This window comes from Chaetodon trifascialis, chromosome 3 (genome assembly GCF_039877785.1).
Source record: "Chaetodon trifascialis isolate fChaTrf1 chromosome 3, fChaTrf1.hap1, whole genome shotgun sequence".
NCBI lineage: Eukaryota > Metazoa > Chordata > Actinopteri > Chaetodontiformes > Chaetodontidae > Chaetodon > Chaetodon trifascialis.
Window position 1 is genome coordinate 14,456,913 of NC_092058.1, and position 13,064 is coordinate 14,469,976.

Genomic DNA, 13,064 nt, shown 5'->3' on the forward strand with positions numbered 1-13,064 from the left:
TTTCTGCACTGATTAGTGTTTTCAGTTACTGTCCCACACATAATCGCCAATGCTGTGCTATCTACAACAAGCTAACATCTGCAGATGGATCATCCTGGCCAATTAATGGATCTAGCTCCACACTGGGTTGTAGACTTGTACTGAATAAAACAGTGACCCAGTTAAATGTCTGCAGCACAACCAAGAGTGCTTAGTATCCTTACATGTATGCAATTAGTGGTTGTATTCCTACAATGAGTTTGGATGAGACAACTGTCCATTCAGATTTACACTCAGTGGTCAGAGGGTACACATTCACTGCAATAAGAACTACAAAACCATTTAAAACAATTAAGCAAACTGTTTTACTGAAGATTTTATTTATTAATTCTATTTGTGCTTTTTATAACTTATAGCACATAAACTGAATCCCAACCACCCTCAAAAAATTGACAACGTGAGCAGTGCTGCACCCCCCTAGTGACAGGTTGGATGGGAGAGGACACAGTTTAAAAAAGGAAGGAAAACAAACAGAAAAAAAAGGCACAACCAGCGCTAGCTGCATCCCCTGGAGTTGTCTTGAAATGCTCCAGCCAGTCATATCGACAGAAAAGGGCCACTCGCCATGCCACAAAGGAAGAGCAGAGTTTACACTTAAGTTACTCATCAATCCCACATTTCTCACTAGCAGTAGCCCTTTATCTGTGAACTTCGGGGGGGAATCAAAGTTGAACAAGACAAAGGAATGCTACCAGCTCTTGGTGACTTTGTCTCACAGTTTTCAGTTGAACTGCAGGATAGTTTCACCTTCCCCCATACCAAGAAAAGGAAAAAAAATAGCTATATACAGGGAGAATAAGATTCTTTCCCATGGTCTGTACAATTGGGCCTATACATTATTTACTGCGTAGAGCCGAATACAAATAAAAAAAAAACAAAAAGAAAATTCAGTCAGTCGGCACAACTCCTCGCCATTGCTTGTCCTCCCATTTCTGCTGACAAACCTCTTCAAAAGCAGTGACTTCACGGTTGAAGACAAAGCATGGCAGGGTTAGACTGTCCAGGTCTGTGCTCTTTCAAATTAAAGTTCACATTTTTATGGTAGGAGGAGGTGGAGATGGGCAAATAACAAAAAGAAAAAAAAAAAAATCTTGCTATCCAGTACAGTGTTTATTTTCTTATGGCCGGAACTCCAGCTCATCCACACTTATGACCTTGGCCGGCATGGAGGGGAGCGGCTGTTCTAGCACATCCGAGCCGAACCACTTGGCGAGGCCTAGAGGGGAGCCGCCCCCATGTCGCTGGGAGCCGTTTGTCCGGTGAGGGCCTTGGCTCTGTGACTGAGGGCCTGCGACACTTGGATGTACTGCAAGAAGACAAAATGATGCAGATTAATTTAAGAGTATAAAACATAAAAAATAAATGGGAAGTTCTTACCCAAATTTAGGTTATTCCATATGGCACAAATACAGTGCAATTTAAGATATGACTGCCCTCACTGAGTCATGCTATTTGACTTGTACTCACTTGGTCTCTGTTGCTGAAGTTGCTGCTGCATTACTGCTAACTGCATCTGAGTATTGGCTCTGGGAGGTAGAAGTGGATGCCCTGTTGCACTTAGAGGGTACAGCGGTTGTCCAAGCAGGGCAGGAGGCAAGCCTTGAAGTTGTGCAAGGTCAACATGTGGTGGAAATATACCTGGTTTGTACAATTCGAGACGTCCATCAGAGGTCATCAAGGTGAGAGGTTGAACATCAGGTCAATTTTACGAAAAGCTATTACAGTAAAACACAAAGACGTGTAACAAACATTGAAAGCATGGAGAAAAAAAAAACAACCAAAAACCCTAAACACTAACCTGCTTGCACAAGAGCAGGTCCAATTTGCTGGGGCTGGATACCCTGCGCCAGCATTCGCTGAACCACATTAGGGTGGAGCTGGGGAGGAGGGCGCACCATAGGTACATGGGATAGCAGCGGTACTGGATAGATGGGACGAGGGAAAGATGAGGAGTGTCCTGGAGGTGGCATGGTGGACGTATGGTGTCCAGCGGAGCCAGGCCTGAGACGCTCCTGCTCCTTGCTTGACAAGGTCTGCGAGGCGGCCTTCCCCCCCCCAGACTGGGCAGCATTCCCATCCATCACTTCCAGATATAGGTTTGGTGAGCCGCTGTCTGTAATCACATTACCCAAATGCCAATGTTACAGTGCTGTCACACTTGGGCTAAGTTCAAATCAGGAAGTTGTGGGTAATTTAATGCTCTGTACCATCTTGAGAGTGCGTTCCTGCCTCCTCCTTGGTCTCTGAACGACTTGATGGCTCATCTCTGCTTTTATCTTTTGTCGCGTACATTTTGCGGATCACAGATGTGGGTGTAAATGACGGTGACAGCTGAAAAAAAAAAAAAACATTCACACTAGTCACATCAAGAGGTGTAGACAATACAGACAAAAGTTGAAAGAGCCTAACTTTACATGGCAGAACACTGAGGGCTGGGAGGGTAAAGTCAATGCTCACCATGCTGGTGACCGCATTGGCTGGAGAGTTTCTTCCAGCAGGCTGAGGGCCTGGACCAGGGGAGCGAGTCGCACGCTGCAGTCTGTGGACCACAAGCACATCAGCCATAACTAACCATCTGATGCTAAACAATCCTTGTTATCTGGTTTGGGCACATACTTTCAGTACACCAAAGTATGACAATATGTAGCTAAATATCTTCCATGGTTGTCAAGAGATTTTCATTCTTTCTACATTTCTACTGCTGTCATGTGCAGCACACTAAGATGCATTTTCCATCAGTCCAGTTGCTAAAAAAGTAGCCCAATACAAACATTGCATATGAACATCCCTGACTAACTCAGGAGGTATTTATCACATTCAACTCTAATTATTTCTCTGTTAATACATATGATAAAGTATTTAAACAGGTTTTTTTGATTTTTTTTTTTAAATGTACCTATTTCGAAAAGATTTATCCTGTGGTGGCTTGTAGCCAGACTGGAAAGAGTGGTGGGCATGTAGAGCAAGATCCTGTTGGAATGCAAGAGCTTCAAGATCTGCCTGATTCACTGGCATGGAGAGCGCCCTCATCTGGACAAACAGAATACACACAAGTGATAAGATCCCCAACTGATGTCTCATGAGGATGAGTGTTACTTCTCTTAAAATTACTCTATAATAAAGAAAAAATAAAAACTCTTACTGCAAGCTGAGAATTGTTACATGCCTTACAACATCTACTTCTTTGAATATCATAAAAATCAAATTAAATAGTTAACATACAAAGTGTTACCTATTCATATCCAAGCCATTAGTGCTTTTCTTACTACTGTGTACACCCAAAACAGGATGGAAATAGCAATTAAGCCAAGTTCAACATGTCCAAGCATTTGTTACCTGTTGCTGTGCAGCAGTTCCAGGGCTGATAGACCTGTGTACATCAGCAAACTGTTCAGGCAGCATGGGCTGAGGACCAACGGGAAAACCTTGAGGTAGGTGAGGGAGAGAAACAAATGATCCATCTTGTCTGACCAACACCATCTATGTCATGCAATCAGAGCTGTAAAGAAGTTTGGAGGCTATCTTAACAATGACAAACACTTTGTGTTGCTTCCCATTTAGAGTTTTCCATCATTTGCTGATCATGAAAATCTAACCAAGAACATTTCAATGGTAAGACATTGTTTGTCCTGAGGACAAAGATTTCATGAAAAAACATCTGTGACTCCACAATTCCAAATACTTTTCTGGGCTCATTTCTGAAGATACCTTCATGACATCAGTAGCTTAAGCCTTAGTTAAAAGGCAGAGTCAATGCATACAATGTGCAGTACCTCCGTTTCCAAGGTATGGTTTTGCAATGAACTCACCTGCTGAAGGTTGCAACCGACTGTTGAAGTAGTCAGGTGAGGGTGCCCTCTGTGGAAAGAGAGGGGGTGATGGGCCCTTATGTAGTAGACCATGTAGAGGGGCCGAGGTCGTTGGGCCATCAGAGTTGCCCAACAGATTGCCAAGTAGTGAAGGGGAGCCACTACGAGCAGGACCACCCAAGAGCTCCTACAATACCAGCACATACAGATATATGCATTTCAGTCTCAATTCACTTTAATGTTATTGGTCTGGCAATTTGATTTAAGTGCAAAATTACGGTTCATAAAATGTGAGTGTGTATTTTTTCCTCCATGGATCTCACCCTGGCAACTTGCCAAATTGGGACCTTGCAACTATTCTCAACAGCTCTAGTAAAGACACCGCTGGATGCAGCACACACAAGGTTATAATGTTCTTAGACATTTTATCTCTAATGTTTCTGGCTGCCCCTCAAACACAATCTGAACTTGTAAACTGCATAAACCCTTTCTATAAAATGTCATCTGGAGGCTGTTTGGTATGGGCTGGAGATTTTTGCTGCAGGTATGGCCTCTAGATTAAATATATGATATTTATCTCATGCTGCCTCCCTCTGATAGTAATAAAGGTGAGTAATTAGTTTCACATGAAATTTTTCTCCCATAGGAGTGTGCAGAGGTTCAGCCTGAAGGATTCAGTTGAGACTAATTTTGAGGGTCTATGCAGTGCTTCACAGCATGTTGCAGCATTGAAGGTCTTTCCACAGCAATATGTATGGTCATCTACCCAGCAGGGCATACAATCCTTCAACTGCGCAAGAAGTCTGGAAATAGACCCGAGGACCAAATTCAAAACACAGTCGCCCCAAAAGCACTCAAATATGACTGAGATATGACGGCACCATCATTCTGCTGCCTGTGTTAAAGAGCAGCTGCTGTTAAGAGCAACATACATGTCATTTTCCCCCTATACTTCAGGTTGCACTCTCCATCTGCTGTAAAAAAGCAACCGGTTTGTCCTGTTATAATTGTGACACCACCTGATCACAAACCTGGAGTACAACGGGACCTTCCTCAGGCTGAATATAATTTCCACCTGGCCCCAATTCTCTTAATAGGAACTGAGTGGCCCTGGGAAGACCTCAAGCCCATAATAAACATTTACAGCATCTGCCTGAAAGGATAGTCAACATACGCACCTGAAATATGTTTTTCTGCTGCTGAGCAGGCACCGGAGCTTCAGACATTGTCACCACAGCTGGGTCTGAAGGCTGCTGCATTGTACGGGGAGAAAGACATTGTGGCAGGTGCAACACAACCAAAAACAACTTCCTTGTGAAAACCCATCTCAGTAAGTAATGTCAGGTTTTGGGAGGCATTTTAAAGTGCATCAAAAGAGAAATGGCATTCAAATTGGCCTTCAAGGATCTGGCCAGCTGGTACAAAATTTGCACATTTATCCAATGTAAAATTTGGTGAAATCTCCTTAACCTGCAACAATACAAGCCCACTGAGATTGATTTGTACATGCAAGTCACAATAAAGTGTCCCTTATGCAAGTCAGGTATGCCTTTGGATAAATGTACTGATATCTTAACTAATGGGCATTCATCCAATGACAGTGGTTCTCATCTCAGCACAAAAAAATATCCAGCTCACCAAATCAGGAGCAGACTTGCATAAAAAGGACGCTTGCAGCTTTCATGCATCACAAAAAATAACCTACAAAAGCATTAAACAAATTTATGCCCATCACTTTCAAGTCCATTCATGAAGTGGGTTAATCTAGGTGAAGTTTAAATGATTGCATGCAGCATCACACAGCGACAGATTTGTATGAACGGTTACCAGTTTCACTGCAACATACACAATGTTGTTACTTATCCAGTTTAAGCCTGGGTCAATAACAGTTAAAAAAAAAGATATTAAAATACTTACATTGTTTGTGTTGGTTTTGGGGTGAGTTGGCAGAGTTCCACTTGCCTTCATGCTGCTGACCAGTTTATTAAAGGCCGACATGTCGGAGTCACGTGAGTGTGGACGGGCGCTGGAGCCACCCGTTAAAGCCTCTTCTAAATGTTCAGCCATGAAGGGCGTGCCGTTTCCCCTCTGTGGAGGCCGCACCTTTCGCACCTGTGGTTCTGAGTCCAGCTTCATCCCCTTCATCTCTCCCTCCACTTCCTCCAGCGAAAGCACCGCTCCACAGTTAGCTGGGGACAGATGGGTATTACAAAACTGTATGCAGCACTGTTCAAAACAACAAAAGGGAAATTAAATGCTGCACTGCTTTGCAGCTTGTTACTGCAGGTGCCAGTGACACTATGGAATGCAAATCATGAAGTCCAATTTCATAAGCCATCAAACACATGGATGTATTTCAGACATCCAAACATGGATATATTTCACTGGATTACCCAGAGACATTCCCCATCTGGTTTTTCCATCAAAAATTAGTTCTCAGTTGAATTTCCACTGCAATCAAAACATGCGTTACCATGCACAAATCTAATCTATATTGCCTAACCATGCATGAACAAGTTTTCTAGCACTCAGCAGTAAAAAAATTATGTCATGGTATAACTGCAAATGTTTTCGTGAACTGGCACTCACTGCTTTCCCGTAGCCGAGCCTTGTTGACTGATAGGGTGGAAAGAAGAGGCTTCAGGTCTATTTTGGCCTTGTGCAGCAGCTCCAGGATGTCCACCTTCTCCTTGCACTCCGATGACTGAATCGGTGTGAAGTATTGGGCAGTGCCGTGGTGACCAGGGGATGTGCAACGTGGCTCAAGCCCTTCAGAGGAGCAAAACAGTCCAAGATTTAGGAAATCCATCACAAACAAAGGCAATAATGTGATATGCCAGCACTGGAGAATGATGTAGTAAAGGAGCAGCTTGGTGAAGACAAAGTTCAAAGTTGGTAATGTCATGCCCCCAGAGTGGGGCTGAGTTAAGACTGGCCTGTTTCAGTTGTGTATTTTGATACAGTAAGCCACAATAATGCCCTGAATGTACATCTAGGGACTTGCGTTCCATGAAGCAGATTTACTGAATTATCTGGATAATAAAACCTTGCACACTGAAGTTAATGTGACCGCTCTTCTACAGAACAGGCCTGAAGTTTTCATACCAAAATGTGTCAAAACACAGCTTCACCAAAGAGTGCTAGAGCACTCTTTTAAGCAACATGAAGCTCATCAAGGGAAATCAAATCATTTACCTGCGAGTTTTTCCAGCTCCTCGTGAGGAGTGGACCTCAGACTGCTGGACCGGCTGCCTGAAGGGCTCATGTTACTGGAGAACCACTGACTGAAGCGACTAGCCGATACAGGGCCCTCCCCCAAAACGTCTTCTATCATCTGCAAGACACAAACATGCGCCTCTGAGACAGGGTGGGAAACAAAAACTGGCAGACCGAAGGGTACAAGGACAAAGGTGGCACTTACGTTTAGGATGTTTTCCATCGATTTAGCACAAAATGCGCTAGGAGACTGAGGGCAGTGTCAGTGAATGCACTGCTGTTTGACCATGTGTTGTTTTAATGCCACAAACCAATTAGTACACAACCGTATTATTTAGTCTGTGGACTGGTTCATTTAGTTGTCCAATTAGTAGCAGTTCTAATGTAACTATAATGATGGGCATAAATTTGGATCGTTGATACCTTTTTAACCCCATGCAGTAGCCCACTGACAAAAAATATCTAGAAAGCGCACCATTCAGTGACAATTCCCACCACAGAGCAAGTTCAATGAGATCAAGCCAATGCAGCAGAGGTAATCTTGTGCTGACAAAGTATCTGCAAACTTAACACTTGGCTTCAAAAAGGCTTGTTTATTCATTATAAAAGATGAACCTAAGCAGCCTATGGAATTTGTCAAGTGAGAGCTACGTCAATGTGCGTTATCATTATATAAATATATGGAAAAGCCAGTCTGTTTGTAGGGGAAAGTGCAGATACTAGTCCTGAAAACCACTACTGTTTAGCTTGGCATAGAATACCACACAAAAGGAAAAAGCAGTTATGAATGACATCCCATCTGTGATGTTCACACCTTTAAAACACCCAACAAAACCACACAGTGCACCCCAGTACTTACAGAGGCCAGTCCTGGCATGGTCTTCTCCAGATTGAAGAATTCATTGAAGTCAAAGTCTCCAGTTGACTGCTCAGGCAGAACATCAGGGTGGGGAACCTCCTGATCAGCAGTGGACTGTAAAACCCCATCTTGCTCTCCAGCCTGTCCACCATTACATTCCACTACTGTACACAATAAATGTGAAGACAAAAACCCAAATCTTAAGTATTCCTGATGTGATAGCAGATACTCAAATGATATCATACAGTTCCAGTAACTGATGCAAACAAAAGAAAAAAAAATGGGCAAACTGAATTTTGAAGAAAAACGCTTTGACATGCCTTCTTTTAAAGACTCTGCCCTCTTTCTTGACCGCTTGGACTTGCGTTTATCATCTTCCAGGATTTTGTCGTCAAATCCGATGAGCTCAATTGTCTCAGACTGGCTGGTGGGACCCCCAGAGAACCACTCTGGCTCCTCCTCTGCATAAGAGTCATTCCTTCTCCTTTCGCTAAACACACGTTTGTCACCAAAGTCTCTCTGCAAAGGATCAGACAAGACAAACATGAGGTCACTGTGTTTATACTTCACATGTTGCTCAGCTAGATTAAATGAACTGGACCATTCTTAAAATGAAAACCAGTCTTAGCAACTTCCTCATTCTAATAAGCAGTGAGTACGCCTTGATTGCTTTTCTAAAATGTGAGAAATATTATAAGAAAGTCCAAGTCTCCTTAAAAACATTTTCAAATTTCAAGGCTTTAATTTCACCTGCTCATTTTAGACAAACTGAAGGGCATACGCGCCTGATTTGGTGGACTTTCTTGCCAAGCCTACTGAAAATTGCGAGGAAATGCCAACCTCAATAAACTAAATGCTGAGGGAAATACTTTATGGATGAACTGACAGCAATGAACACCAACCCTGAATCTTTTATCCTTGAAGTCCCTCTCACGTTCCCTCTCTTTCTCTGCCCGAGCTTCTCTCTCAAAGGCTCGGGCAGCAATTATGCGGCCACTGCCGATTCTGCGCGCAGCTCCAAGACGGAGACTCTCATTCTCCTTATTTTCGAGGGGGCTGATTGGGCGACGGGCATGAGGCGCAAGTGCAGCGTTGCCTTGACATCCACCTCCAAAGCTGCGTCGCTGCGGGCTCAGTATGACATCCAGATCATCCTCCTTTAAGCGCTCACGAGGATCTGAACACAATGCAGTAAAAAGGCCCAGTTTTAGATGTTTAAAGTACCTACAAACAACACCCAGTCACATGCTTAACAAACTTACAATCCAGAGTTAGCATAGATTAAAGATCATCTTTTAATTTTGTCACAAAAAACATAATTTCTTCCTGATTTATATATTGTTATCTCATCCCTCAAGACAACACTATGCATGACAAACACATGTTGAAGCATAACCAGAGCTGCTGAATATTCAGGCAATAGTTGTGAGCAGTCTAATCACAAACACTGCCTGAATAACATTCAATGACACACATCCTCCTGCGAATAGGGATGCGAATTAATAAGACTTTTTTGATCCCAATGCCATAATTGATACTGCTCATCAACCTGATTCTTATCAATTCCTTTGATTTCTGATCAATTTTTTGTGTGGGAAAAAAGTGGGCCTACACAGGTTTTCAGTGTCTTTGAAAGTGTATAATGTTGCATAGAAAGGTGTCTCAACTTATTGCTGGTGATTCCACGCTTATATGAAATGATCATTTTTACAGACATTACAACTACCACTGTTGTCATCTTACTTCATGAAATGAAGTCCTGCTTTGGTACCGTTGTTTTTCTCCATCATGAAATGCAAGTTTATAGCATCATAGATGCATGAGTCTTGTCATTGTTTTGCAATAACAAACTGCCAGAAAAAAATGCCAGTAAAAGGAACTGATAAGCTTGGAGGCATACGATTCAGATGGATCAAACAATATGGAACTGGTTTTGAACTGATACCAGTTCTCGATCCCCATCCTCACCTACAGACAGTAAGATAATTCAATGATTTTTATGACATTTACCTGGGATTCTTCGTTTCAGAGGGACTCTTTCATCCACATAGTCCTTCTTAAAACCTTCCACTGGAGAGCTACGCTCTGAAGTGGGATACAGTGAAGCATGCCACTTCTCAGGGTCCCAGACACCATCACTGTAACAAAAACACCATTTGAACCCACAATTAAAAGACATACTCCAGACTAAAAACAGGACAAATGTTTGGCTAAAATTATTCCAAAATAAAAATCTTAACCATCTCTGGGCCAAGAGGAGTAATGCCATTTTCTATCATAGCAGCTACTTTTAAATTGTATTCAGCCATCTCATGTCTAAAATCATGATTAAACATCTGCAATGAAACAGCAGGGCTCTGAAGAATTGATCATCATTCAAGTAGAAAACACACAAAAGACTGGTGATGGATTAGGTGAGAGAGAGAGAGAGAGAGAGAGAGAGAGAGAGAGAGAGAGAGAGAGAGAGAGAGAGAGAGAGAGAGAGAGACCAAAAAAACATATCAGACTCCAACATAAGCACAGGTCTGTTTGGTATGTCAAACAGCTTGTCTTGGATGGTTGGTAAAGGTTGAAAAACACATCAAACACATCAAATTATTATGCTCATGTGGTCCAAGCCAACATTGCCACTACAATTTAGAAGAAAAAAATAACAGACAAATCATCTGCACACCAAACACTGTTTTACATGTGACGTCTCACGAAGACGTCACAAGACCCAACCTTTGACCAGCCACCTGCAGCTGTATGTGATGAACATTTCTTCAATGGTCTAAATAGTTTGCACTGAGATTCAAGAGTGAAGTAAAAATGACAAAGGAATCTTAATACATTCATGACCCAAGGTTACAAAAGTCACCAATTAATTATGTTGTCTTCTAACATACTCTTTTCAAATGACAAATGGAAGCCACTCATGTTGTAGACTCAAGAGTAAATACGTCTTCCTTCTCATCAGCTTCATTCTCACCGGGGAAGACATATCTATAACCGGATACCTAATTAAGCCAATTACTGTAAAAGAGAAGCTTTGACGTTTTTGAATGCAGTTCATTTAAACTACCTCATTTGACAAGATTAGCCTAGCTCCCCTGATTGACCCACATAATATAATTTTGATAAAATCTGAATACTATTATGTGGATTATGTGTGATGTGGACTTTTATATCAGAGGAAATAAATTCTTACCTGTCATATTTCTCAGAGAGACACTCTGGCCTTTCATTGGAGACGGGTAGTTCTTTTATTTCCAGAAGCTCCTCCTGCATTTAATTGATCATGGTTAATAAATTTCTATTAGGAAGAAGTCTGTGTGGTCACTAAATTATCATATTATTGGTAGTTGTCATCACCTTGCTGTATCTGAAAGGAGCTGTGGCTGCTGGCTGTTGTTTAACATGGTCCACAGCATCGTTCTCCATGACTGATTTCAGACGCAGAGCGAGCAGCTTCCAGCCCAACAATGACTCTGATCCTGTTGGAAACAAAGTTAGCGTTTCTACTTAGTCAAGCATGACTATAAGAGTTTCAGTGACTTCATTTGGATCCGTCTCGACAATGAGGTTAATTACTGCGTCGGTTGATGTTGTTAAATGGATCACTGTGGTCGATCAAATCAGTTAAAGTATTTGTTAAAGTTGAAGCAGCACCGAGTCATTCCAGTGCTGATGACATTTCAAACGGTTAGCATGGAAAAGCGAAACATAAAAAAGCGTCCCGGCTGCCAACACGAACAAACAGCACAACCAAATCTAATTATCAAATTAACAATTAAGTTCACCTAACGTCGAGTCAATTTGCATGGGGACAGTTTAACAAGCGCTGCTAGATAATTAGCAAGTTAATTGACAACAGCCAGAGACCGCTGACATGAGACGAGACTTACAATTGCAGTAATTAACCTAGTGTTAATTGACACATTGCCTGTAGCGTCTAGACTGTGAACGAAGCTATTTTGAAGAAAAACACAGAACGTTGACATTATTCAACCAATCTACTGCCAAATGAATCATCTCTTTACTGAGATTCAAGAGAACATACGCTAACAATTAGCCCAGGCACTGGTAGAGACTTAGCTAAGATAGCGTCCCACATAGTTAACAGAAACGTTAAACCTCGTTCGTGGTATAAAATTTGTACAAATAACTGGCTATCTATCATATTTTTAAAAAACACAAAAGGCCAACTTACTCAGCTTGAATCCTGCGTGGAAAACTGGTTGCTAACGGCCAAGCAGCGGCAGTTCACGTTAGTTAGTTAGCTAGCTAGCAAAACTAGCACCTTTAGCTAGCTAGCTAGCTAACTAGCTGGGGAATGGGGATAATGCCCACCCAGCAAGTATCAAATCTAAAGCCGGTTGAGTTGTTGCAGTGATTTCAGCAAACGCACAGTGTACTGGGGTAACTAAACACAATAGCACAGGTCCAAATAACAAATTAATTCACACAGAGACTGTGTAATTTCAGTTAATTGTCTGGTCTTTCTCTGTTTTCTAAGTCGTAGCAGCAATTTTCCTCTGATCGCCGCTTTAAGAAGGTCCTAGGAAAGATTACATTGTGCCCATCGCGCCTTTGCAGAATTTAAAGTAGTCTCATGTGCGTCAGCTTTGTTACAATTTAATGTTCAGATCATACTGTGGAACTATAATATCGAATTATGAAAATCGTAGGAAAAAATGCAACGTGTTTAACGGAGATATAACTTACCATAAACTTACAACATTCAAGAGGCAATATTTGGGGCAGCCACTCACAGTCGTGGGATTTGCTCGATTTGTTACTCTAGTATAGCCGTCAGTCGGAGTTACTTGAATGAACGTAAGCTTCCGCCCTCACGGGCTGTCAAGGAATACATTGCAAGTTGCCGTCACTCTGAAAGGACCCCGGGTGCGTTCCGGACGTTTCGCACTCAGAATGTGCAGCGAGAATAAATGTGTTACAATTTAAATTGTTTTATAAGGGAGAAAGTCCGATAACCGTTGCTTGAGTTTCAGTTTGTAAAGATTATTAAGCAGTATAAAAACGTCAGAGAGATACATTTACCGTCCACATCGGGAACTTAGCGAATTATGTAGTGCGTAAATGCGCTGCCTGTTGCCATTGACAACTGCGTCTGAAACGCACCCCGGTGTCGCACCTGC

At 42.1% G+C, this 13,064-nt stretch overlaps 1 protein-coding gene across 1 annotated transcript; it reads right to left on the reverse strand.

Moving 5' to 3' along the window:
• Window positions 1-323: 323 nt before the first annotated feature.
• Window positions 324-12,463, reverse strand: eif4enif1 (eukaryotic translation initiation factor 4E nuclear import factor 1). The gene is made up of 19 exons (XM_070959412.1): window positions 12,116-12,463; window positions 11,278-11,399; window positions 11,114-11,187; window positions 9,934-10,061; window positions 8,826-9,100; window positions 8,244-8,442; window positions 7,924-8,087; window positions 7,044-7,182; window positions 6,438-6,617; window positions 5,766-6,037; window positions 5,027-5,101; window positions 3,849-4,035; window positions 3,376-3,464; window positions 2,936-3,069; window positions 2,497-2,578; window positions 2,247-2,370; window positions 1,838-2,152; window positions 1,507-1,677; window positions 324-1,345 (listed from the first exon to the last, which is right to left on the reverse strand). Exons 2-19 carry the CDS (start codon window positions 11,344-11,346, stop codon window positions 1,158-1,160), a joined length of 2,865 nt encoding a protein of 954 aa, XP_070815513.1. The 5' UTR covers window positions 11,347-11,399; window positions 12,116-12,463; the 3' UTR covers window positions 324-1,157.
• Between the last annotated feature and the right edge of the window lie 601 nt (window positions 12,464-13,064).

Excerpts from the sequence above, each read along its gene's own strand:
- eif4enif1 (XM_070959412.1), bottom strand. The coding sequence starts at position 11,346 with ATGGAGAACGATGCTGTGGACCATGTTAAACAACAGCCAGCAGCCACA. Across the intron at positions 10,062-11,113 it reads CTCTCTGAGAAATATGACAG|TGATGGTGTCTGGGACCCTG; the intron begins GTAAGAATTTAT and ends TTTTTGTTACAG. Across the intron at positions 6,618-7,043 it reads GGAGCTGGAAAAACTCGCAG|GGCTTGAGCCACGTTGCACA; the intron begins GTAAATGATTTG and ends GCTCCTCTGAAG.